Source organism: Neltuma alba, unplaced genomic scaffold, assembly GCF_004799145.2.
Source record: "Neltuma alba isolate B1F8T4 unplaced genomic scaffold, ASM479914v2 tig00012431_pilon, whole genome shotgun sequence".
NCBI lineage: Eukaryota > Viridiplantae > Streptophyta > Magnoliopsida > Fabales > Fabaceae > Neltuma > Neltuma alba.
In genome coordinates, this window is record NW_021636915.1 from 40,039 (window position 1) to 66,375 (window position 26,337).

Consider the following 26,337-nt stretch of genomic DNA (forward strand, 5'->3'; position numbering starts at 1 on the left):
TATTTTTATTAAATAATTTGGTTTTAAAACATAATAATCTGAAAATGTATAACCAAATAACTTGATTTTAAATTATTTGATTATGCTAATGTTAGTATAATTTTTCTATTGCAATGTTTAGTTTAATTTAATTTTAAATACGATATATCTTGATAAGAACATTTTAGTCATTTAGATATTTGCTAATTTTTTTTTATTTTTATCTTCTCTCATCCATCCAAGCAAAAAGGATGATAACAACTTTCCTCTACTTTTTCTTTCTCCCTATTTTATCTCTTTCTATTTTCTTTCCATTCAACTTTTCTTCCTATCCAAGAAGAGCCTTAGGGTTATTGGGTCCGGCAAAAAAAAAAAAGGGTCAATGGGAGTAAATGATTTCTGAATTTGGTTCTTAAAAATAAATTTTCCAAAAAAATTATTATGTCGTGAATTAATTTAAGCAATAAGTAGCAACGACATGAAAATAGGCCAGATCAAATCATATCCGTTTATTTTCCACGATCCGCCGGAAAGGCTAACGAATCTCATCCGTCTAAATCGAATACTTCTTATTGTCAAGGCATTCATTGGCCCTTTTCTCACTTGACCATCGAATCTCTCACTCTCCCTCGCTCGCTCACCCCTACTCTCTTGTCGAGCCGGCCACACACAAACCCTCTCATCCTCTTCCACCTCTACTTCCCAATCCCCAAACCAAAATCTTTTCAAAATTGCTGCGATTAATTTCTTCAGAACTTAGCTTGCGGAGAGAAAGCGTGTGGAGAGTACTCAACGGGGGAGAGAGAGCGAAATGGATTCGGATCAAGGGAAGCTTTTTATTGGTGGGATATCGTGGGATACGACGGAGGACAACCTGAAAGATCATTTCAGCAACTATGGTGATGTTTTGCACGCCTCCGTTATGAGAGAGAAGAATACTGGGAAGCCCAGAGGCTTTGGATTCGTTGTGTTCGCGGATCCTTCGATCCTCGATAGGGTTCTCGAGGAGAAGCACGTAATCGATGGCAGAACGGTGAGAGGAGGGTTGACCCTCCCTTTTTCTCTCTGCAATATATGAAATTATGTTTCACCTCCTTTTCCTCTAACCCTTTTTGTGGCTGAAATCAATATAGCAAATTTCTCTATGCTGGGGTCCTTATTGCGGATTTGTTTGTTTTGCGATTGTCGTGGGAACTTTTGTCATGTTATTTGCTGCTGCTGGTACCAAATTTCGGTTGTTGGTTGATGTCATTTTATCTTTAGTTTGTCAGTTTAATGATAATTTCGCTTTCAAATTTAATGATTGTCATAGTTTATGTTAATGTGCCAATTTTGATTCATTTGTTTAGATTCTCTTTATACTAGACGATTTTCTTTTCTGGGTGTTTTTCCCCCCAAACGGGTCACCTATGCATTGGTGGTAATCATTGGTCTAAACTTCTTTGTTGATGGCTCACTATCTATGGTGAAACGGGCCTGAGAGAACACTCGGGAGGTTGGGAGTAGTGCTGCGCAAAACACAAATTACAAGCGCGGACCTTGAGAAAACATAGTTAGCTAGTCGACAATAGTTAATCAACCACTGCTGCTGTGCTGAAGATTACTTGAATTAAGAAGTACATCTGTATGTTTCCCTAGGTGAAAGTGTGTTTAGTTATTGTAAACAGCAGTTTATTGGATTATTACATTGGATATTAAATAGTTCTTTTTCATGTTAAGTGATGAAGCGAATATCTTATTTTATTGGTTTCGAGTAACATTGCAGCTTTTGAACTCTAATAAGATTGTTCATTTTTCTATTTGACTTTCGGATGTTAAACTCTTTTTCTTGTGTATGGTTTTCTTGTCATTATTTATAGGTCTTATTGCTGACCTTTTAATTTCCAGGTAGATGCCAAGAAGGCCTTCTCCAGAGAGGATCAACAAATTTCAGCCACGTCCAGGGCTGGAAATCCCAACTCTTATAGAAATTCTGGAAATGGAGGAAATATGAGGACCAAAAAAATATTTGTTGGTGGGTTGCCTCCGACATTGAGTGAAGAGAAGTTTCGTGAGTATTTTGAGGCTTATGGTCATGTAACTGATGTAGTAGTCATGTATGACCAGAATACTGGACGGCCACGTGGATTTGGGTTTATTTCATTTGACACTGAAGATGCAGTTGACAGGGTTTTGCAGAAGCCATTTCACGATTTAAATGGCAAGCAAGTAGAGGTGAAGCGGGCACTTCCGAAGGATGCTAATCCTGGTGCGAGCGGCCGAATGGGTACTGGGGGAGGAGGTGGCAGTGGTTATCAGGGGTACGGGGCATCTGGTGGCAATCAAAATGCATATGATGGTCGGATGGATTCTGGTAGGTATGTGCAGCCTCCAAGCACCGGGGGTGGATTTCCACCTTATGGTTCTTCTGGATATGGTGCTTCCGGGTACGGTTATGGTCCTGCTAATAATGGCATGGGTTTTGCCGGATATGGAAGTTATGGTGGTGCAAGCACTGGGTATGGTGGACCTGCTGGTGCAACCTATGGGAATCCTGGCATCCCCAATGCTGCTTATGCCAGTGGTCCACCTGGTGCTCCAAGGAGTTCATGGCCTGCTCAAGCTCCCTCTGGTTATGGTTCTATGGGCTATGGGAATGCTGCTGCTTGGGGTGCTACTGGTGGCAGTGCTGGATCTGGCGGCACTGGTGGCCCTGGTTCAGCGCCTGCAGGTCAGTCACCCAGTGGAGCTGCTGGTTATGGGAATCAAGGATATGGTTATGGTGGTTATGGTGGGTATGGTGGAAGTGATAGTCCTTATGGGAACCCTGGTGTATATGGTGCTGTGGGCGGGCGATCAGGAAGTGCCCCAAACAGCTATGCTGGTGGTCCAGGAGGAAATGAACCACAAGGGAGTGGTGGTAACTACAATGGAAGTGGCTATGGTGATGCAAATGGAAGTTCAGGATATGGAAATGCTGCATGGAGATCTGAAGCTGCACAACAATCTGGAAATTATGGGACTCCTCAGTTAAATGGTCCTCATGGAGGGCAAGTTGGATACGGAAGCAACTATGGTGGTGCTCAGTCACGGCAGGCCCAACAGCAGTAATTTTGACAAATAGATTATCAACTGGATCGTTCAATTTCATCTTTTGGACCCCTCTTCAAATCTTGATTTATGAGATCATCATGAATTCTTCTGCCCAGCATCAACCAAGTAGCCCAAGCATAATGTCAATACACTTTGGGACTGGTTGGGTTGCTTGAATCCGAGTAGTTTGCAGTTCTGTTTGCCTAGTCTATAATAAGTAGTATTTTTCAAGAGATACTAGATGCTCTTTTCTATTTAATATTTGCTAATGCGTGTAGCTTTAAATATTGCGTGCTATGATTTTCTTTTAGTTGAATGGGAATTCAGTTACTGTAGCATTTCAGCTGTAGCAGCTTATTGCCTTTATATTGGTCCTATGCGGTTACTCATCTGTGCTTTCTTTCTGTTCATAATCTTTTCATGCCTCTCCTTTTGACTAATTATGTTCATAAATCATAATTAGAAGTAGGAAGAAGATGTGCTCAAGGCATATATTGGGCAGTGATAATGATTAGAGTCTTGCTATGACAGTAATATCATTTTATTAATTGATTGGATGGACTTAATTATCTCCATTGTCGCCTTGTCTCCCTGTTTTGATTTTATTCTATTTAGGGCACTCCTTACTGACTACAGTGAGGAGGCAGGAAATTCTTGTGTAGACTCATGCATCCATTGTTTTGACAAGTAGAAATAAGGAGATTAGGCAAGGTATTTACTGATAGCAGTGGACACTCAGGTTGATCACGTCGTAATGGGTTGCGATAATGGTAGTGGTAGTTGAAACTTCGAGGATGGCATAATCATTTCCCCCTGTATTTGCACTTGTGTTGTACAGGAGGAGAGGTGCACGAGTACTGAAGTGTAGCCAAGTGTCCACTTATGTCTGAACACGAACTTCATAATGGGCTTGGTCAGGGTGGTTGATCAGCATGCTATGAACGTTGTTCAGTCAAATCGTGTTTTTCTGGGGCAAAGCGGCTTCACACTTGGGGATTCCAGGCTTGTTCAAGTATGATAAAGTTCTTGACCTACTGTCTGGTTTGTGGTGTTTGACGGAAAGTGAGGTGGATGGTGTGCAGTAGTGGACTAAAGCAGTTAGCCATGACTTGTTCCAAATCTTTGCCTGAATGCTACTAGGTGACCAACCAATTGATATACCCGATGTTAACTTGTGGTTTCATGTGCTAGAGGACTTTAGAGACTTGTTCATAATAGCGTTGGCATGTTTTTAATGGAAGTGGATTGCTAACAGACTAATTTCTTCTGATGTAAATTCTGTTTTGATGTTTGACTGTGATAATGGCTTGTGATAGAGACGTAGAAGATTCCGAGTGGGATTACCTCGTTCCTTTGATAATATGGCTATCTTTTAGTTCTTGTCCTCAGCTTTTTATTTTTTGCTTCACTTCTATAAGGTAGATTCCCATTGGTTTGTGAGGCACGTTAATTTTCCGTGGTACAGGTTGATGTGGGGGTCGTAACTGCATCTTTCTCATGTGCCCACTTCTTAACATGTCTCAGGAACTAGACACAGTTTACCATATATTTTAGGGAGAATTACAATGAAGTTTTGAGAAAGAAAAATAATTATAAAACAAGTTTCAAAAGTTGTTATTATTGTGGAACTTATAGGCTGTTTAGATTGTTATTAAAACTTTTTAGTAATTATTTTCCTTCCTTGAGACCTTATTGTAATTCTTCTCATGTTTTATAGAATTTAAGTAGAGTCTCTGTTTATAATTCATGACCAAGGCAGTACTTCAAATTGTAATGATTTGGTTGGTGGATTAGCAATTAGACAGGCAATTAACCCATTCATTATCATGGCTATAAAGTTTTGTATTCTGGCGATTGGAATTGTTAAATTTGTTGAGGCTGGCATGTAGTTATATGTTGGCATCTGATTGTTTTTCTGCGGTTTTTCTGTTTATATTTTTGGCCTGTGGCCTTCATTGTCTATTTCATTTTTCAAATGTCACATATCCACATGATGGTAATTGACAATTATGTCAATTGAGCCTTAAGGAGGCGTGGTTTTCATTTCATTTCATCTACATACAAGGTCATGTGTCTTATTTTCTTTAAAAAAAATTATTATTGAATTATAAATAAAAAAAAGATGGACATATAATTATATGTAATTGAAAAACTTGATATAACAGATATAAAAAGTTTGATGCAAGTATTTTCACATATGCGTGCTCTAGGATGTTTGACTTGTGACTAAGGGCTTGCATGAGTCGATGCTGGAGATCTGTTTGGTTTGGAATACGGAATGGAATTGAAATGGAGATTGAAAAAATTGATTTCAAAAGCAGAAAATAATTTTATGCCTTTCTTATTGTGAAAGTGAAATTACACTTTTCAATACTGATGTATTATTGATAGGAAAAAAACTGTGATAATCTTAGGTATATCGAAAGTGGGAAAAAAGAGGGGGGATCTTATTCACAAGATAGCAAACGGGGACGTGGATGAACAGTGTAAAAATGAAATTACACTTTTCTTATACGTGCTCAATTAATATTGTTTCGCAGATCGAGAGAAATGAAGACCCCACAAAAAATAAATAATAAAAAGATGATCAATAAATCTATAGTCTCCCCAAACAAACAAATATCTCCTGATCAGACACATGCCATAATAAAGAAATTAAAGCTATTGAAAAGAATGTCGAATGGGTTGACAGCACAAAATAGAAGGCTAGATACAATTCACTCTGCAAATGTAATAAATGAAAATTTTATCGAATATGAGAGCCATGGAAGTTCAATGATTCAGCTAGCTCTAACTTTGCTTGAACGCGAAGATTTTGCTTCACTGAGAATCAAATCAAGATGAGGGCCAACTTTTGTACGGATCTCTGAACGCACTAGTGTTCCCAGGGCGTGAAAAGACCACCTACACCAAATTGTACGCAATAGTTCAAACTCACAATATGCTATTTTTGGATCTATCAACGGATTAACAAAACGGATCTCAAGTTGAAACATAGCCACTGATAAAAATACAGTCCGCAACACAAGCTAGAACCCATGCCCATGTTACATAGAACGGAGGCAGCATGTTCACTGTGCCAGAAGAATTCAAGATATGCCAGGAATATATGCCGAATCCTCCATTCTTCAAGGAAGGGCTTTAGAAACAAAAATATAGTGGTAATGATGACTGTCATAAGGTGAAATCTTTTGAGTTGAAAATAAGAGAAGACTTTCACAGAAAGCTAATTCATAGAGACTGAAAGGGATATTAAAAACTCAGAGGAGACCATTGAGATTGAGTTCTACTTGTACTTTGGACTCCGGTGCGGCTAAAAGGTTTATGTTGTGTTAACCAAAAACATACTTTCCAGATAGTTATTGGTCTGGGACTGTGAGATTCAACATGCTGCTATTGAAGTGTTCATCTAATCTGAGATAGGTGTGTAAGGTATTTCAATACAACCTTGTGGAAAATGTGGTGACAAATGATGCTCTAATGAGCAAGATCCTAAAATTATTCTTGGTACTGCTAAACCCAAGTCTTCGCCAGAAAACGGACACATTAACACATATGACCACGTTAGATCATGCCAAGTGATTTTAAAGCATCAAATTAGCTACTTCAAACATTTATAGTAACTCTTTAGGTATACCTGATAATTCCCGAGTGTATGAGACTTAAAACCTGCTGCACTGTAATCAAAGTAGTACTCCCATGTCCGAATGAACTTCTCATTAAATCCAAGAGCCAGGATTTCACTACCACCATAAAAGGGGCAAAATCCCAGAATCAGTGGTAACCAAAATCTGTAGTTTAGTATGGAGAACTAGTTTATGAATTAAGAACATACTTCTGCCTTTTCATGAAGTTCTTCCTCCACCACCTTAGCGTTTGGTAGTAATGAATTCCTATATTTTCTATGTGCTCCACACTACATTTGAGAATATCTGTTTTAGTAAAAGAAGAATGAAAGCTATGCTTTACTGTAGAATTCCGCAACAAAGCATGTAATTTATACCAGAATCTAGATGCAGCTGCCATAGCTGATGTTATTCGGCTCAGAGAGGGTAAGCAACCGCCTGGAAAAATATACTCCTTTATAAAATCTGAACTGCGTCTGTACTCATCATAACGCTCATCCGGTATTGATATGAACTAAAGAGAAAGATAAACATCCGCAACAGTCAGCAGCAATTTAAATACTGCAAGGAATCTAGTTTTGACGGTTAACTGGGGAAAATACCAGCATATTTCATATTCTATGTTACCTGCAGAACAAAAAGTCCATCTTTAGCCAATATTGATTCACAACAACCAAAGAACTCTTCCATATATTCATGACCAACAGCTTCTATCATCTCACTGAAATATGGCAATACAGATCATGAAAAATGCTGAGAGTACTGCCATACGGATATGATTCTTTTGAAATTCAGAGAAAAGAACTCACCAAGATATAATCCTATCAAATTTGCATGTCTTGGGTAATTGGCGATAATCACACAGAAGAAATTTGATATTGTCCTGGAAGCATGAATAACTAGTATTATATCTGAAGTTACTAAAGATTTTTCAATGTCATAAGCACGATACATCTAATATCTCTTTAGCACGAGGAGAAACCTAAATTTCACATGAGCAGTGTAGCAAAGAGATAAAATATTGAGGCTCATTCTGTAAAATCCATAACTCTAATGAGGATTTCAGTAGACGCGGACCTAGTTAATAAGTGTACATTATAAACTAGACCTTGTATTTAGAACTGGAGGTAGTGGTTTAATACCTGAAGCCCAGCATCTCTAACTCTCTTTTCTGCTAATTTCAGTTGCTCCTTGGACAATGTTATGCCAGTGTAACTGCAACCAGTTCGTTTGACAACTTCAATGGCTAAGCTGCCCCATCCGCATCCTATCTCAAGAATTTCATGTTTTTTTCCTATTCTTGCCTGTTTATTTATTTGAAGAGGAAAATATTAATGGAGATATCCTCCAGTATAACCATTAAAATATTGAAGTAACTTCTTAGAAACTCACTTTTTCAATCAGAAGCGAGATTTTTCTCATCTGTGCACCTTTTAGGTCTTCGTTTTCATTCTATGAGATAATATAAGAAAGTTAAAAAAAAAAAAAAAAAAACCGTTCAATGCTGCTTCAAAAGTTATATGAGATTGGGCACAAGAATCAGGAAGTCAATATCCTAACCTTAAACACAGCACATGAGTAAGTCATCGTTTCATCCAAGAAAAGAGCGAAGAGTTCATTGCTCTATAAACAGACCGAGAGAGAAATGTAAGCTTTCAGGCATAATCATCAGTCGACAATATATGATAGATGGAAAAAGAAGCTGACATCAGTAGAGAAGGGTTTTTTAAGAGTACAAGTAACATCACATCATCGCAATTTATGTCAAAAATATTTTCATTTATATGCCTTAGGTCATGCAAAACTCGTTATATGTTCTCACCTTTTTCTGAATGAATCAAATGATATAAATTTGTGCTTATCATTGAATACGTGCAATTTTGCACGTTACAATTTTATATCAGATCTTTCTCCAAAATAAAGAAAAAAATATTATACCAGATCATAATGCCTAGAGATGTTCCTTCGAGCCTGTGTAAGATTATTTTTCCTTGAAACATGCTCAATGAAGAACTTTGCAGACGCTATGCAAGATGTGAATAAAACCGGTGTCCACCAACCCCTAAAGCCATCAAAATCAGAAAGTTTGATATAAAATGTGAGTAATACTTCATTGTAGGCTTCAATATCTTCCATATGCAGCATACCTATTCTTTAACTTTGAGTTGTAGCATCTGAATCTCTGTTCGCTATGAGAATCTGCATTGAAAATCAGGGTTAATTGAAGACCAAAAAGGACATTTGTGTTTAATCAAGACATAAGTTTACCTACCAAAAAGAAGTTTAAAAGGCCCTCGTCTTGATCAACGAATGAAAAGTCCCCGTTGATGTATGCATCTGCAAGGCCTAAATCAGCTTGTGTCATAACCTGAAACACACATCAATAGTATCAGTTTTTCTTTTTTTCTAACCAACTGCAAGTGATTTATTTTTCACTGACAAGGAAAAGCATACATCATAAATTCTAAACTCATAATAAGACCAACCATTGATAGTTCATAAATAAGTAAATACCTTCCAGTAGAAACGAGGAGTGTAGACCCTGATAACACTTTTTAATAGGCTCCCTTTCCCTTGTCCCTCAAAGGTGAACATTGTCCCTCCTTCCTCTAATAAACTGTAACACCTCAAGGCACAAGGTATTGAAAAACTTCTCTATAATTGCAGAGTGTTAAATATTAAAAGCATGCATGTACATTGAGGATATGTTTATCTTGAGAATTCACTGAAAAAAATTATACAGTCTTGGAAGAGAACTCACATTAAACACCCAGCAGAGATATATGATTTCAGGAATCTGGTCACAAAAAGTCGAGCGCCCAGTTCTGTCCAAGAAGGTACCATGTGTTTTGGGTTGCTTATAAGGGGATAACATCTTCCAAGAACCCCATGTGCTGCAGTCATGCCAGCCTAAAAGTTAAACTTAATGTTCAGTCATCTTTATTTCCATCCAACAAAAATGATGACATGTTGCCAAGTAGTAATATATGTATAGCAGTAAATGGTGATTTAGATTTCCAATTCAGAATTCAAAGAGTTTGGCTGCCTTAAATCCTATTTTAACAGTCAGCCAACAGTCAAACATATCATGGCTTTTTCTCTTTCAAAGTTAGCTCTTACTACCTTTAATCCATCCTCATGAAATCCATAACCTGAAACAAAAGGACAGAGTATATTTTGGTCAGGGGTAATTTGAACTGGATCAAAATTCTAGGAAGAAATATGATTACTGCGCCTTGTACAATTGTCGGTAAAGTACATATATGTGTGTATGTAAAGTTAATTTCATCGGGAGCATTACATGCTGATTTGCTCATTTTACCGATTCAGTCAGCTATTAGTACTTCACTTTCTTTAAAAAATGCTTCTATGCTTCACTTTCTTCATAAAATGGTTTTACATATAAATGCAGTTACACAGATCAAGAAAATGAGTCACATGGACTAAGCAAACTATAATCAGCAGACATCTGTTGTGGTTGAAGAACACAAAAATGAGTGCTCAATGGCAAGTTCATGAGCACTGATATTGAAATAAAAATGAAGAATCTTCCAACACAATAAGCAGGAACCTACCTAGGTAGGCGCCACAGAACCAGATTCTTCTTTTCCCTTGAATGAGATCTAATTCAGATGAAGCTTTTGACGCAGCGACAGAAGGGAGTGGATGGCCAGTTGACCACTTAAGCAACGCATTTTGTGGCGTGTGATCAGGATTCAGAGTTACAAGAAATGGTAGACTTGTTTCTCCCAAGTTCTAAAAGCCCACATATTTCACATTACATCATGATCATTTACAAGGAAGAATAAATGACTGCTTAAGAAACTGTTTCTTCCCCTAAGAGCATAAAATCCGCTGACCTGAAGAATATTGAGCCAGTATGTCACGCACACTCTATTGCTAGTATCTCCCAAGAAATTCCAGGCACTCCATGCTGCTGGGTTTTTGGGCATTAAATTTTTATCACGATGAAGAAAAATATCACTGCCAATACAGAGTAAAAAATATAATTGTGCGATTGAACTTATTTGCATATACTCAACATCTCAATTTAGCACCTTTTATTTTGAACAACAATATCCAAGTACACATAAACATCCAAGCATAGACTTCTTGACCCGAATAACTCGTGTTATCTGTTTAATATTATACACCAACTCCTAAAAACGAATTTTGAGAGTTCTATTTCTATTGCGATAAAATAAGCATGTTTGGTCTACTCCCAAAAGTCCGTTTGACTTCTGTTTGAGATGGACTTTTGCAATCTTGCAAATGTAGCGTTTTGGAAACATAAGCAGTTTCCCAAACATGTATAGTTCAAAGAATACGCTGAGTGATAGATGCACATACATGATCTGATCTGTATTATTTGAATCAAAGATAAATAGAAAGACTATGAAGATGAATTAACCTGTACTCGTACTGAAAAGCTCCAAGGATTCTCCTCTCATCAAATGTTGCTTGGTCACCCAATATCTTCAAAGTATCAGGGGCATGTACGGCCATTATGCATCCATCATAGATTTCTTGCGTACCATCATTGCATAGCACAACGCATCCTGCAATTATGTTTCTCAAACTTGTTAAAATACCATTATTGAGTTAATACAACTGTAGATGTAGTACTTGTAAAAATAAAAAGTCCCTGGGAGACCATTCAAATTGAAATCATCAAGAACTTCCATATGGGAAGGGTATTTTCTAGCTTTAAACCGCCGAAAGTTTGTACTGCATGCATTTCCCTAGCCTTTTAACTTATATATACTGCCTCCGGTTTTAATTATAAAACCTCATTTGTAGACTATAAATGAGGTCTTATAATTAAGATCGGAAGTAGTATTATATAAGGTCACTTGATCACAATAATTTCCATGAAAGGAAAAGTTTTAGGCATACAAACTCACGAACGAAAGTTATTGAATTTGTCATGGAAAGGGGTAAAAACTGAAACCGTTAAAAAAAAAAAAAAGGTTTGGTATTTCTGACCTTTTTCAGAGGTTGAAACTGATATTACTTCAGAGTTGGTTACTATTTGGCAACCTCTATTTTGAAGCTCCTCTTTGACCTGATTTTTCCAAAATCAAGAATCAATACCAGATTTTTTTTCTTTTGTTTCGTGGGGGAAAATGCTTAAAATCATAATGAGTAGACATTGCACCTTTCTAACGTAGTTGTGTGAGCGCCCTTTGACAGTAAGCCATTGGGGCCGGCCAAAGAGCTGAAGGGAGAAGCAAGCGACTTAGGAAGTAACATGTGAAACTTTAGATCTTAAAACTAGAGCAAGAATTGATGATATAAATAAACATCGGAAAAAGGTGATTTACAGTAGGACTACCTGAAGTAGATGATGGTTGCGACAGAATGAGAGAACTGAGAAAGCAGAAAAGCTCATAACTCCTTGAGAGGGGCAGGACCAAATCGAACCACAGATTGGAATCTGAAACAGGTACTCACTTGTTTAACTCAAAGAAACTTACACAGTAGAAAGATAACAGTAGTCAACAGGGAGTAACTTATCATACAAGGTAAGCTTTTTGGAACAGTTCAGAGTAACCCCTTGAGCTGACGAACTGGCCCAAAGTCTCATTGCGATCAATATCTGGGTTATTCTCAAGCATATCAAGATAGCTGCAATATTTGCAAGAGGAAACCATTGTTAGTTAGTGAGTGTACGTGCAAGCTTTTGGAGGGAAGAAGTGAGGAGGTGAGTACTAGCCTTAGAACATCATGCTTGAAGCTGACGATTTCACGAATCATTTGCCAGAAGTAAGGGTTGAGGATGTTTGTTTTCTGGGCAAATAAGCCGGAGAAACCGTTTCGGCTGCCCCATTCGCAACCTCGGCCTTTGTCAAGGCTCACAGCAAACGACATGTCTGATAGTTCCATGTCAACTCCCAAACTCTCGAATAACTCCATCATGTTTGGATACGTCACCTGTTTTCCATTCACTTAACACACTTTTTAACTTACTCTTCAGTCTTCACAAATACTATTATTCTATTCTCAAATAACTCATCTTCTAAAAACACATGCAAATCAATCACCAATTATTTCATACACTCCTTTTGCGATTCAATGCCTTTGCCTGATTAATTGTAGTTGACTCGTTTTTGTGATCATGAATCCTTTATATAAATTATGACTCCGACACTTTTTTTTAACTGAAACTTTTTTTGAAAAAAAATTGTTTTACAGTTTTCTTTTCTGTGCCATCAACAATTCGAAATTAGTCATCAGACCTGTATAACACACAAATACATATATATATATATATATATATATATATTAATTGGTTGTTGGCAGATTACAATAGAATAGTGATTTATGTAGCTGGACTTATATGATAGGTTCTAACGAAGGAGGTAAATAAAGTAGAATTAAATTTATATGATATTTTAATTAATAATAAAATAAGAAATGTACAAATAAGTACTCTTTTGGTCCTTAATATAAGAACTATTTAATTAATTTGATTAGATTAAGGAAGTTAGGTAGGTTAGTTAATTATAATAAATATGACATGTTTTTTCTAAAACACCATAATCATCTTTTTTAATATTCTCCCTCCCTCTTCTACTTGATTATAGTTGAGACAGTATTTATAGGGGTAATTTAGAAAAAAATTGATAAATATGAGAAATATATTTTATATTTAGAATCAAAATGAACTCAACAATTAAGTCCTATATTAAAAATCAGAGGAGTATAAGATAAAAAAAGAACGAACTGCAAATATCCATTGCCATGAAAGTGCATGGGTACAAGTAATTACGCCAAATAAGAGAAACTGCAATTGTGCATATATCAATAAAATAAATAACACGTGAAAAATGAATAATATAAAAATGTGAGTTTCTTGCAAGCTTTTCGTGGTTCTGGTTTTAGACCGCTGAGAAGAAAACAAAAACTCATAATAAAAATGTTTAAATGTCTTGCATATATTATCAAATATACTGTGGGTATCACATTGAATGTGTATCCGTGTGAAAGTGTTTATTTTTATAAAAATATCGATGTTTGATGGATAAAACAATGATACTTTGTTAAAAAAATTCCTAATACTTAAAGGATTTAATTGAATTTAATTCGACAATATGCCAAAAGAATAATCAATATTAGTGTACCATATAAACTAAATCTCCTGGGGAGAATTACTAGAAGATCTCAAGAAAAAAATTTAATTACCAAAAAGTCTCATTAACAAGTAACCAGTTTGAATCTATTGTCATTTCCTATTCTAAAACTCAGTATTATTTACTCTTCATTTGTCAATAGACTTTAACATAATTAAATTCTTTTCTTATGACCTAATTGTAATTCTCCCAATCTTCTATCCCCACCCCACCTCCAAAAAAAATACTATCATTTTTATTTATTATTTTTTAAATGACATCAGTAAAAAATTGAGTAATAATCTATTATTCGAATAAAATACACCAATAGATCTTCCTTTCTTTTTAACTTTGTCATGCATATTTCACTCAAAATATTATTTCATTACAGTTACAAATATTTGAAAACGATTTTATCAAAGTTGCTATTAAATATTTATTTTCTCTATATCCACAGAGAAAATATTTTTCCCCCACAAGAGAACAGCATTAAAAATCAGCTCCAGCATGCCCAGCTAATAAAATCATGAAGCTGCCTTCTCTTCAAAATTTTATGTTTTCGTAGAATCCTTCCGATGAGAATTAATGTCGTATGTTGAAGAAAATTCTCGTAAGTGTCCAGCACAATCGTCGTCGAGGACGTTATTAAATTAATTCATAATTTTTTCTGTTTTAAATTGTGTGGATGATTATGCAACCCTGTCTGCTAGCTACTAATATAATGCTTCTTGTATCTTCTTTCGCCTGCAGGTGAATTTTGACCCTTTATCAACAAACCAGAAGGAATCAGTTTCAGTGCTCATCTCTTTGATGAGCCCCTTAAATTCTTCAGATTTGGACCGTCTATATCTAATTTGAACGATCCAGATTTAAATTTTTTAATTAATTATTTTTTAAATAGAGAAAACTATTTTTTGAAAGAATGATAGTTAAGAAATCATCACTATTTTAAATTCTATACATAATAAAATAATTATTTTGAATAAATAAAAATAGAAAAGAAATCAAATTTGAACCATCCAAATGAGATATAGATGATTCAGATCTGATAAGTTTATAATGCTTATAAAAAAGATGAGTACCGAGACTGGTTTCCATACTAGAGAGACAGGGGATAAGGGAAAAGAGTTGCATTGTCGTGAGTATTAATTATTAAATTAGCAATTGTGGAATGGTCATGGTGGGACAGACAGGGGATGAATATGATTATGACGACAAAGGAATCAATTCAGTTATATATTACATAAAGGGCTAAACATAGTCCTACGAAATCCTGGCTAAGTCATTAATTATTAAGTCCATACATTGAATACTCGAAGCTAGCCATACAAATATTCAGCCATATCTACTTGGTTCTACATGCAACAAAAGCTTGACTTTTTATTTTAATTTCCTCATAAAGTTTGCTCTATATACTCTTTCCGTCCTAAACTTAACACTCATTTTACGGTGTAAATTACACTATAAAATAAGTCTTAATAAAGTATATTTTAAACCTTGCCGGCTCATACCTGCTTCCAGCTTCATTTCTTTTTTCTTTCTTGAAAAAACTTCAAAATCTCTTGACACTAATTATCAGCATCTTAATACTTAATTATTTTGATTACCTATTAATTAATGTATCCGAATTATAAACCAATTTCTTTGTCATTGCTCACAACGTGGGAAACAGAGTTATGCAGAAGACGAAGGAGAAGGAGAAGACGAAGGAGAGATTAACATTCAAATTGAAATGAGTATCAAATCAGCAAAATAATTATTCAGCTGTTATTTCATTTTATCCACCTCCATCATTAATGTGCCTTTAATTCTCTTCCCCTAATTTTCACCCAAAAAGCAAAGACTCGAACTCGTGAGCTTATCTTTCTGGAACATATCCTTTCTCTCTTTTCCTTTATAGTCCTTTTGATAAATGTCATTGATACACACCCACAATTTGAACTCCGAAACTATTTCAGAGAGTTGAATAGGAATCAAGCAATGGAGGTGAAAGAATAGACGAACATGTGTGAGTGGTATAAAATTCAAAGAAAATCCCATTATCTATTTGAAATTCCGTTCAAAACAGAAGCCCACGGTAGTATAATCTATATATATGAGCCGACACCAAAACGGAGAAGTAAAAAGGTTGGGGTTATCAAAGAGGAATAAGACGGTGTTTGGAACACTATATAATCACTTTTCAAAAATACTTTTCTACAAATCAAGATAAACCCTTCTAAACATTCATTTAGAAACACTTTTGAAAGCATAGTTTTGTTTTTATCCAAATACTTCCTGAATATAACATGAGATAATGTGAGAGATAATGTGAGTGAGTTGCAGATAATGCAGGTAATGAATCTTCAAAAAATTAGGTGTTCGAGCAGTATTTAGAAGCAGGAGGAGGATATAGGTAGTGCGAACAAAATGCTCCAGTTTTGGATAATGTAACCGGGAATCACCATATCAGAATCGAAAAGCAGGAGAATTTAAAGAGTAGAAGTGAAAAGGCATTTGATGATGAATTACCCGATTGAAGACCATGAAGCCCAAGTCAAGATCAAAGCCATCAGCATTGACAGTCCTGGAATGGCCTCCCAAGTAGTCTTCTTTCTCATGAACCACCACTTGAACTCCTGCTTTTGCCAGTTCATATGCACAGACCAGACCACTAATCCCCGCACCGACCACTCCCACTCTCTTCATCCTTGCCTCTCCCTTCTTCTGCAGAACCAGAGGTTGGATTCGGATATCAATATGGATATGTTTATGTATATACCTCGGCTTAATTTAATGACAATGATGGCGAAGGAGGCGGCTTAAAGGACATAATAAATGGAGACGTGGAAGAGAAATGTCCACTAAATTGAAGGGAGGGCTCTGACTGACTGATCCGAGAGGTTGCAGAGCAAATCAGTGAGGGGTTATTTAAGTTAATGACAGGTACTTGTAAGTAAAGTGTGTTTCCGCTCAGACGAAAAAGATAAGCAAAACAAGGCCTCTGCGAACCCTCTCTATCCAAACCAAACTGAACCTTTTCTCTGCTTTCCTCAATACCCATACATGCTACACCTGGCCATTCTCGTGCCTCTTGATCTTTTCCGTTATTTATTTTTACTAGTATTTCCCATGTTCACTGTCTTTCTAATTTTCTTTTCCTCTGCAAGTCCAGGTCATTTATTTGGTGCTTGTCTCAGATTGGCAGGAAGTCAAGTGGGAGGAAAAGTTAGCCAGTGTTGTGGGGTTAGCTATCCTTGGCTGGATTCGGAATCCAGGACACTGCCATTTCTTAGAGGAGGGTCACAGCCTTCACTTCCATTTGAATTTATGGGAATAAAATTCATTTCATGTACTTATTTTACATTTTATAAAATTATTTTTAAAAAGCTAATTCAAATATTTGTAAAACAAAAATACGCGACAGTTGCCATAATATTGCGGTGTTTGAATTACCTAAAAATATTTTTAAAAACTATTTTCATATAAATTGATATAAAATTTTTTATATATATTTATTTCATGGATTATAAATTTACTTTTTAAATTATGATTTGATTTCACCCATACATTCTTTTTAATATATAATCACCTTCTGTACGAGACTATCTTAAACATAACTCTTTTTAAACATGTTTTCCGCTTTTACACGAGGTCAAATTTGAAACCTCATACTCCTTTGATTCTTAATATATAAGACCTACTTAACTAATTTGGTTAGATTAAGAAAATTAGGTAAGGTAGTTAATTATAAGAAATGTGACATGTTTTTCTTAAAATACCATAATTATTTTTTTTAATATTATATTTTTTTCTTCTACTTGATTATGGTTGAGAGAGTATATATAAAGATAATTTTAAAAAAATTAATAAATATAAAAAATAAGTCTTATATTTAAAATTAAAATCAACTAAATAATTAAGTGAATATAAAAGAATAGCATCGCCTGTTGTCAATTCAACATCGACACATGTTATCGCTACTTCTGCACAATCAAGTATATGTCCGCAACACGTTAGACACGTTGTAAAAGTACCAGAGTTATTAATTTATATTTGATTTTCTTTTTTAAGTTGTGAAGATCGGATCAGAAACGTATGGTCATTTTCTGCATTTGTGGTAATGTGGGGTATCACCATCACATGACCATGATGTGACGCCGAGAGGGCATATGTTTGCGGAGCCACTGGGACCACGACTCCATCACTATTTTTTTTATTACTACTCTTCCTGTCAGACCGAATAGGATATATCCGTTAAGGACTAAAACTTTCTGAAATTTCACTACAGGATCAAGAGACCAAATTGAAATTAAAATTTAGAGTGAGATTACAATAATACCCCTCCCTTTTTATTTTATTAAAAAATAAATATTTATCAGAGTTACTGTTCCGGCCACTGGAAGTCAGAGGTCCGGCCACCGGAGCTCAGGTGGCCGCCACCGGGGTCCGACCACCTGTGGCCGGAACAGTAACTCTGGCCAGACCTCTGGTGGCTGAAGTTTTTTTTGTTTAAAACAAAGTGACCAAGGGAGGGTTTGAACCGATGACTCCTTGGCACACCAAAAGACTTATAACCACCAAGCCAAGCAACCGATTCAATCATAAGATGCAAATAAAAATATATATAACAAAACAAACGCAACTGTCTAAATATAAGTGAACAAGTGAAATTAGACGATTTACAAGAGGAATTCAGCAATTTGCAACAAAAATTAGGCAATTTACAAATAACATAATAGAAGTCATAACCCAAAATACAAGTATTTAAGTGCAAATGAGCAAGTAAAATTTGAAGATTTACAACAAAATTTTACGGATTTACAACCCAAATTTAGTAAACACGAGAATTCACAACCCAAAATGTAAGTGTTTGAATGTAAGTGAACAAGTGAAATTGGACGATTTACAAGTGAAATTCAGTAATTTACAACAAAAATTAGGAAATTTACAAATAATATAATGGAACTCACAATCCCAAATACAAGTGTTTAAGTGTAAATGAGCAAATGAAATTTGAAGATTTACAACAAAATTTTATAGATTTGCAAGTGAAATTCGACAATTTGTTTTAAACAAAAAAAAAAAACTCCGACTACCAAAGGTCCGGTTGGAGTTACTGTTCCGGTCACAGGTGGTCGGACCCTGGCAGCGGCCACCTGAGCTCCGGTGGCCGAACCTCCGACCTCCGGTGGCCGGAACAGTAACTCCGGTAAATATTTATTTTTTAATAAAATAAAAGGGAGGGGTATTATTATAATTTCACACTAAATTTTAATTTCAATTTGGTTATTTGGTCATGCAGTAAAATTTCAGAAAGTTTTGATTCTTGACTGATATAAATTGTCTTTTGCGGTCCTTTACTGAAAGTTTCCCTATAAATTAAACCGTTCTGTGCGCGTGGTCAGCAAATCTTTTCTTCGCAATGAGGACATGGCAATCACACGTCACAAAGATTATATTATTTAATTTAATAATTAATTAGAAAACAGAAGCGTGAGTCAAGTGAATTGGGATAGAAAGATAGAAAGAAAGTAGTTTCAAAACCCTATAGAACGCAAGGCGTACATGTACTTATGTGCTCGTTTTAATCTAATTCTATTAGAGTTGAATAGCATACAAGAGACCCAGATGAACATGATGGGGTATAACAGTTATTGTTACCAGACACGGTGAATGATAGTATATTACGTTTTTAGCTGGACACTAATTAATACTCTTCCTGTTTTAAATATAAGATCTTTATACACAATAAATATAAAATTTTTATACTATTGTGTATAAGGGTTTTATGTTTAGGACTGAAAGAATATAATAATCACAGGGAACCTAATTTTTTAGTCAGCTCTAACTTTTTAGTAACTGGAGCTTATTTAGTGAAACTCTGTTTTTCAGGTTTCTACTATTAAATATATTTATCCCTCAAACAAAGTAAGTCAGTCCCTCATGACTTATGCATGTGACATCAACTTTGACAAACGTAGCAAAGCGACGATTATTCGGCATCCGAATCAAATTTCAAAGATAAGATCATAACTAATTTAAACTTTCAGTTATTAATTGTTCACATAATTATACATATAAAAAGTCGGGAGAATTATAACGTGGTTTTAAGGGGGAAAAAAAGGTAAAAAGTCACTGTCAAATATCCACATTTGGATGATTTGTTTTTTGCTTTTTCTTTCGGGTTTTAAAGATGGCATTACACAATAAAAAAAAGGAAATGAATAAGAAAAGAAAGGCCTTCCCTTTCACTGAAAACTTGCCACCGAATGCTCACCTCATGGGACCAGAGCGGCAAGAGGGAGACAAGAGTGACGTGATGAAGATACGGACGGTCACATGCTGTGTAAGTGCTTGATTGGGGGGCTCTCCTACGTGGATAACCCTCTCGTATGTCCCCGTCAGTTTAACTTAAAAGATGTTTGGATAGAAATCAAACTATAGTTTTAAAAGTATTTTTACGGCATACAAAATAAATATGTGAAAGAATTTATCTTGTTTTGTGAAAAATATTTCTAAAAAACACTTTTAGATGTTTTCAAATGCCTCTTAATCTGCCTCCCTTTCCTCTTTTCCAAAACATTCCATTACTTTTCAAATAACCAACAGTTTCATCCCTCCAGTTTGTTTGTTCCCGTTACTTATTTCATTGATCCTTAAAATTTAATTTTCATTAATAAAGTCTCTAAAATTTCATGCTGAATGATCCCTTTGAATTAACCCACTGTGTTACATCTGTTCACGACTTTGATTTCTTCCATTCCCACAAAACATGGTCCGCACACTACCAAATATCCACCTCAGGCCCCAAGCCTCCGCAATGTGCACCACAAGAAAACGAGCTTCGGCCTTTTGAAAATTACAGTACCTACTCCACCATATGAATTGAATCCCCAGAAATATATATATCTCTTTATTAAATATAATCTTGTTTAAGCTACGGTTGAATATGGACAATTTTCTCTACAGAAATTCACTCTCGTCTAGATGGGTTGATCCTCGATCCTATTTGGGCTTAAAGCCTTGTGGATTTGGCTACAGAAGCAGGCCATTATTACCCTTTTATTCACATGCTTTTACTGTAAGCCCATTCCACTGACCTTGGGTTTGTTTTGGAGCCCGTTTATTATTTTTCTAATGTGATCCTCATCAGAAAATCACATAGGATGGGAGGCTCATATAAAAATCAAGGTTTGAATATTTATTGGAGAGATGCTCAGATTTATATCTGACAATACTTTAAATATAATTGTAGGAGGATATCTATACAGAACAAATAAAAAATTTCTTTTTTTTTCCCAATAAGAAATTTCCGATAAATTGTCTTTGCTTTATACGTTAACCTACAATCTAGTGCAGTTATGTAGAGGACACAAACAAATTAAATAATGTATAAGTGTTGTTTGATCCGTTCGGGGCAGATATTTAAAATTAAACCACATTCTAAAAAAAGATACTTCGTCACCCGACGTTAACGTGTTCAGTCAACGTTTTCTCTGCTATATTTTTAGACAAGCTTGAAAATATCATCATTAAATTAAATAAATTGCACCATAATGTCAATATATTTATACTAGTATTAATTAATTACAAAAATTAATAAACATGATTAAAATAATGTCAAATTTGTGCATCTAATTTGGATTGCTACATCGTTTTCTTCGCTCTTACAGCGTTGGCAAATCCATCATCACCCATCTCTGTCTGACCTCACACGAAGTTGCTGTCATCTAACTAACACAACGGTCATATTACACCCTTCCCTTTTCCCATTATCTCCCTCTAGCCCTTTTTTCCTTCTTTAAGGTGAGATGCTCTTCTTCCCTCTCCTGCCGGAACTCTAACGTCCATCGTTTTGCCGCCCTCTTCCGTCTTGGGTTTCTGACCCGCCTCCTCTCTGCTCTCTGCCGCATGGGTCAGCATGCCCGCCGCGAATCTTACCCTTCTTCCTCCGTCTCTTCCCGTTTAGATCATATGCGGCACCACCCTCGTCGGCTCGAGTTTCCCGAGAAGGACAATGACGTCGTCTGCCCGTTCGGCAACCTCGAAGGCCTCGACCAGGATGACATCAGGGAAACCGCCTACGAGATCTTCTTCACCGCATGTCGATCGTCACCGGGCTTTGGGGGAGGACGGAACGCTCTCACCTTTCATTCTAGCCACGAGAATGGGGATGGTGGCGGGTCCAAGCCGAACCAGGTGGTGAGTCACCCGACCAGCCGGGTGAAGCGGGCCCTCGGGTTGAAGATGTTGAAGAGGTCGCCGTCGAGGAGGATGGTGGCGGGAGGGAGCAGCGGAGTGTCATCGACACCGTCTTCACCGGTGGGGCAGGGCGGAGGTAGCCCTTTGGCGTACTCGGCGCCTCTGAGACCGAGGCGGCCAATGACATCAGCGGAGATCATGAGACAGCAGATGCGGGTGACAGAGCAAAGCGATAACCGCCTGAGGAAGACCCTCATGAGAACCCTGGTTGGCCAAGTACGTACGTACAGAAGCAATCAAATTAACATGCAAATTAAGAAACACATTTCTCTACAACATAATTAAACATAACGATACTTTTCTTTCACCTGAGATGTCTGATCCATCAACGTAAGTGTTTATGTTAATTAGACGTGCTTGAATGAAAACAAAAAAACAAAAGGAAAAAAAAACCCCGTTAAACGACGTCGTTTCTTGTCTTTCACGGATTGTTCGCAAATGAAAGGGAAAAGGGGGAATATTTCATGCATGGCTTTAGCTTTGCATAGAAGAGAATCATCACCATTAGGAGAAAAAAAATAATGTTCATTTCCTCAGTGTTTAGGTCTTGCAGAAAGAGTCATTGTCATAATCGTCAATTAAAAACAAGGACAATCTATCCTCAATTATGATTGAAGGGAATGTGGGTTAAGTTTTAAAGATCATTGCATATGGCTGGTATGGCAGATGGGAAGGAGAGCAGAGACGATAATCCTACCTTTGGAACTGTTGAGGCAGCTGAAGCCATCAGAATTCAACGACTCGAACGAGTACCACATGTGGCAGAAGAGACAGCTCAAGATCATGGAAGCTGGTCTCCTTCTTCACCCTTCCATCCCTCTCGAGAAGAACAACACATTCGCCATGCGTCTCAGGGACATCATCAAATCCGGCAACTCAAAGCCCCTCGACACCGGAAAGAACTCCGACACCATGCGAACCCTCTGCAACTCCGTCGTCTCCTTGTCCTGGCGCAGCGCCAACGGCACTCCCACCGACGTCTGTCACTGGGTCGACGGCTATCCCGTCAACATGTATATCTACACCTCCCTCCTCCAAGCCATCTTCGACATTCGCGATGAAACCCTGGTCCTGGACGAGGTCGACGAGCTCCTCGAGCTCATGAAGAAGACGTGGTCCACGCTTGGGATTTCCAGGCCCATTCACAACGTGTGCTTCACCTGGGTGTTGTTTCTGCAATACGTAGAGACGGGGCAGGTAGAGTCGGATCTTCTGAGTGCGGCTTACGCGATGTTGATTGAGGTGGCGGCTGACGCCAGGAAGGAGAAAGAGGCGTTGTATGTGAAGATATTAACGTCGGTGTTGGGATCGCTGCTGGAGTGGGCGGAGAAGAAGTTGGTGAATTACCATGAGTATTACGTGAGAGGGACGGTTGGGCAGATCGAGAACCTTCTTCCACTGGTTTTGTTGGCTTCCAAGATTCTGGGCGAAGACGTCACCATCTCTGAAGGGGAAGGCCCTGACATTACCATTGTGGATTCCTCCGGTGATCGGATTGAGTATTACATTCGTTCTTCCCTCAAAAACGCTTTTGACAAGGTTCGTTGATATTCCCACCGCTAGAACTCGTCATCATCCATCTTCATTCTCTGTATCAGCTTCATCCTTCCTTGCTTTATATGAATGCAGATGATAGATGCGGAGAACGAAAAAGCAGCTGAATCTGAGATAAAGGAGGAGATGAGTCAAATTCTGGTTCGGCTAGCCCAGAAGACTGAAGAACTGGCAATGAAGGAGAGGGAAAGTTTCAGCCCAGTGATGAGTAAATGGCAGCCAACGGCCGGCGCTGTGGCTGCCATGACGCTGCACAACTGCTACGGACATGTGCTGAGGCAGTACCTGGGTGGAGTCATCTCCCTCACCACTGAAATGGTTGAGGTGTTGCAGAGAGCTGGAAGGCTTGAAAAGCTTTTGGTCCAAATGGTGGTTGAGGAATCTACAGAATGTGACGATGGTGGCAAAACCGTTGTGAGAGAGATGGTTCCGTATGAAGTCGATTCGGTCGTCCTGAACTTCTTGAGAAGATGGATTGACGAATCACTCGACAGAGGGAAGGAGTATTTCCTTAGAGCAAAAGAAATTGAAGTAAGTTTTGGCTTCGTGCATCGTTGTCATTTATTATGAGAACAGGATATTGTGGTTTGTAATTTCATGTTTCTTCTGATGCAGACATGGAATCCCAAGTCCAAATCCGAGCAACATGCACTATCAGCTGTGGAATTGATGAACTTGGCAAAGGCAACAGTGGAAGAGTTCTTTAAGATCCCAATAGGAATTACAGAAGATTTGGTTCTAGACCTTGCTGAGGGAGTGGAAAGTATCGTCCAGAACTACACCTCATTTGTTGCAGCATGCGGTAAGACCTTACCACTCATTTCCAATACTGTCAAATATTTCAAAACTTAAAACTTTTTCTCTTCTGTGATTCAGGTTCAAAGCAGAGCTACATTCCGTCACTTCCACCGCTAACTAGATGCAACAGAGACTCCAAGTTCCTGAAGCTGTGGAGGAAAGCGGCCCCTTGCAGCATGACATCAGAAGAACAAAGCATGAATGAAACAAATGAAGGTCATCATCCGAGGCCATCAACGAGTCGTGGCACGCAACGCCTTTACGTTCGTCTCAATACCTTACACTACATGCTTTCATGCATCCAATCCCTTGACAAATCCCTGTCGCTGAAATCAGGAGTAGTTCCTTCCAGCCACCATCGGTTAGGAAGTAGAGGAGGGAGGCCACCAAGTACTAGTGGCTCAGCCTACTTTGACATAGTGGCAACTTCCATTCAAGCAGCCTGCCACTATGTCTCAGAAGTTGCGGCCTATCGTTTGATCTTCCTTGACTCAAGCTCTGTCTTCTACGATGGTCTTTATCTTGGAGATGTGGCCAACTCTCGGATTCGCCCTGCATTGAGAACTCTCAAGCAAAACCTCGCAGTGATGACTGCAATCCTCACAGATAGAGCTCAAGCCTTGGCAATGAAGGAAGTCATGAAGGCCTCATTTGAGTCATTCCTTATGGTTCTTCTTGCTGGTGGAAGCTCCCGTGTGTTCAACCGGTCGGATCACCAGATGATCCAAGAGGATTTTGAGAGCTTGAAGAAGGTTTTCTGCACTTGTGGAGAAGGACTAATAGCAGAGGAAGTGGTGCAGAGAGAGGCTGAGGTGGTGGAGGGAGTCATAGACTTAATGGGTCAAAGTACTGATCAATTGGTAGAAGATTTCAGCATTATAACCTGTGAGACAAGTGGGATAGGAGTGATGGGAATTGGCCAGAAGTTGCCAATGCCTCCAACCACAGGAAGGTGGAATAGATCAGACCCCAACACAATACTGAGGGTATTGTGCCACAGAAATGACGGAGCTGCAAATCAATTCTTGAAGAGGACATTCCAATTGGCAAAGAGAAGGTGAGATAAAATGTGACAAGTTCAAGCACAGAAATCCAATGTTGCAATGCGTTGCTCTGTTGGCGCAGAATTCCCGCCTTGCAAGGGAAAAACAAGAGCATGACAGAACTGTGGGGGAGGAGTAGAGTGTTAAAAACTGAGTGAAATTTTCTGGAACGGAAGGTAATTACGTGGCCTCGGTTTACGAAAGATGAGTAATTTAAACTAATCACAAAGAGATATATGTGCTTGATCTGCTCATTCTTTATGTAAATTATGCCTACCTAATAGTTTTTCGTTGTGGAATTGAGAACTTTTGGGGTTCAGAAAGCACTGTACCTTTACTGCAAAATAAGGGCTGAATCGTATTTGTACTCAAAACAATTTATTGTTGTAATTTTTTTTTTTGCAGAACAGAAAGGGAGAAGGAAAAGAATAGCATATTTCTCTTGTACATTTGATTATTAATCTAATAGGAGCTCGTAGCTAGGATGCTACCAACAGTTTTGCCACAATTAGTGCGCAATGTGCAGGAAACAATATTTATCCTGACCATAATTGCTGTCTGTCAAATTTGAAAAAGGAAAATCCAAACTGAACAACATTTTGAAAATTTATTGTGAAACAGAAGAGCTCCCTGGAAAATTGGCTTAAATTAACTTGTTATTCTAAAAGCTGGATAAACATACAACCATTTATGTTCTTTTCTTGTTTCTTGTTAAACTCATTTCACTTTATGGTTCTCTTTTTATAAAATACAGACAATGATCAGGGTTCCGGAATTGTTTTAAACAAACCATATCATATATGAACACTAACACGGATATGAGACATTAGACCCACAAGAACAGTGCAACACCACGAGGCATAGAGTGTACAACTGTGTTTGTAATCCAAGGGGTTGCAGAGGGATAGC

General features: G+C 37.5%; 3 protein-coding genes across 4 annotated transcripts; 2 read left to right on the forward strand and 1 right to left on the reverse strand.

Annotated features, from left to right (window-relative positions):
• Nucleotides 1-602: 602 nt before the first annotated feature.
• On the forward strand, nucleotides 603-4,413 carry LOC114727027 (heterogeneous nuclear ribonucleoprotein 1). Of its 2 annotated transcripts, XR_003738551.1 has the most exons (3): nucleotides 603-1,012; nucleotides 1,867-3,213; nucleotides 3,890-4,413. XR_003738551.1 is itself a non-coding variant. In XM_028913733.1 (2 exons), exons 1-2 carry the CDS (start codon nucleotides 791-793, stop codon nucleotides 3,067-3,069), a joined length of 1,425 nt encoding a protein of 474 aa, XP_028769566.1. In that variant the 5' UTR covers nucleotides 603-790; the 3' UTR covers nucleotides 3,070-3,440. The 2 variants fall into 2 exon arrangements, 1 of the variants encoding a protein (XP_028769566.1); XM_028913733.1 differs by lacking the exon at nucleotides 3,890-4,413 and having other exon boundaries at nucleotides 1,867-3,440.
• Nucleotides 4,414-5,622: 1,209 nt separating this feature from the next.
• LOC114727032 (uncharacterized) lies at nucleotides 5,623-16,561 on the reverse strand (the record flags this gene model as incomplete). Its single annotated transcript, XM_028913737.1, has 24 exons — nucleotides 5,623-5,955; nucleotides 6,689-6,794; nucleotides 6,887-6,967; nucleotides 7,055-7,191; nucleotides 7,305-7,398; nucleotides 7,487-7,560; nucleotides 7,820-7,981; nucleotides 8,070-8,129; nucleotides 8,238-8,300; nucleotides 8,616-8,760; nucleotides 8,842-8,876; nucleotides 8,950-9,045; nucleotides 9,192-9,294; nucleotides 9,439-9,587; nucleotides 9,801-9,829; nucleotides 10,253-10,433; nucleotides 10,538-10,661; nucleotides 11,089-11,236; nucleotides 11,664-11,742; nucleotides 11,836-11,895; nucleotides 12,013-12,114; nucleotides 12,200-12,305; nucleotides 12,394-12,611; nucleotides 16,301-16,561. Coding segments are annotated over 24 exons (2,682 nt in total), but the record flags the coding sequence as incomplete, so codon positions are not given.
• A 3,430-nt stretch (nucleotides 16,562-19,991) lies between these two features.
• On the forward strand, nucleotides 19,992-25,446 carry LOC114727033 (protein unc-13 homolog). The gene is made up of 6 exons (XM_028913739.1): nucleotides 19,992-20,117; nucleotides 21,578-22,249; nucleotides 22,700-23,572; nucleotides 23,663-24,118; nucleotides 24,203-24,389; nucleotides 24,464-25,446. The coding sequence occupies exons 1-6, from the start codon at nucleotides 19,992-19,994 to the stop codon at nucleotides 25,444-25,446; spliced, it is 3,297 nt and encodes a 1,098-aa protein (XP_028769572.1).
• The last annotated feature ends 891 nt before the right edge of the window (nucleotides 25,447-26,337 follow it).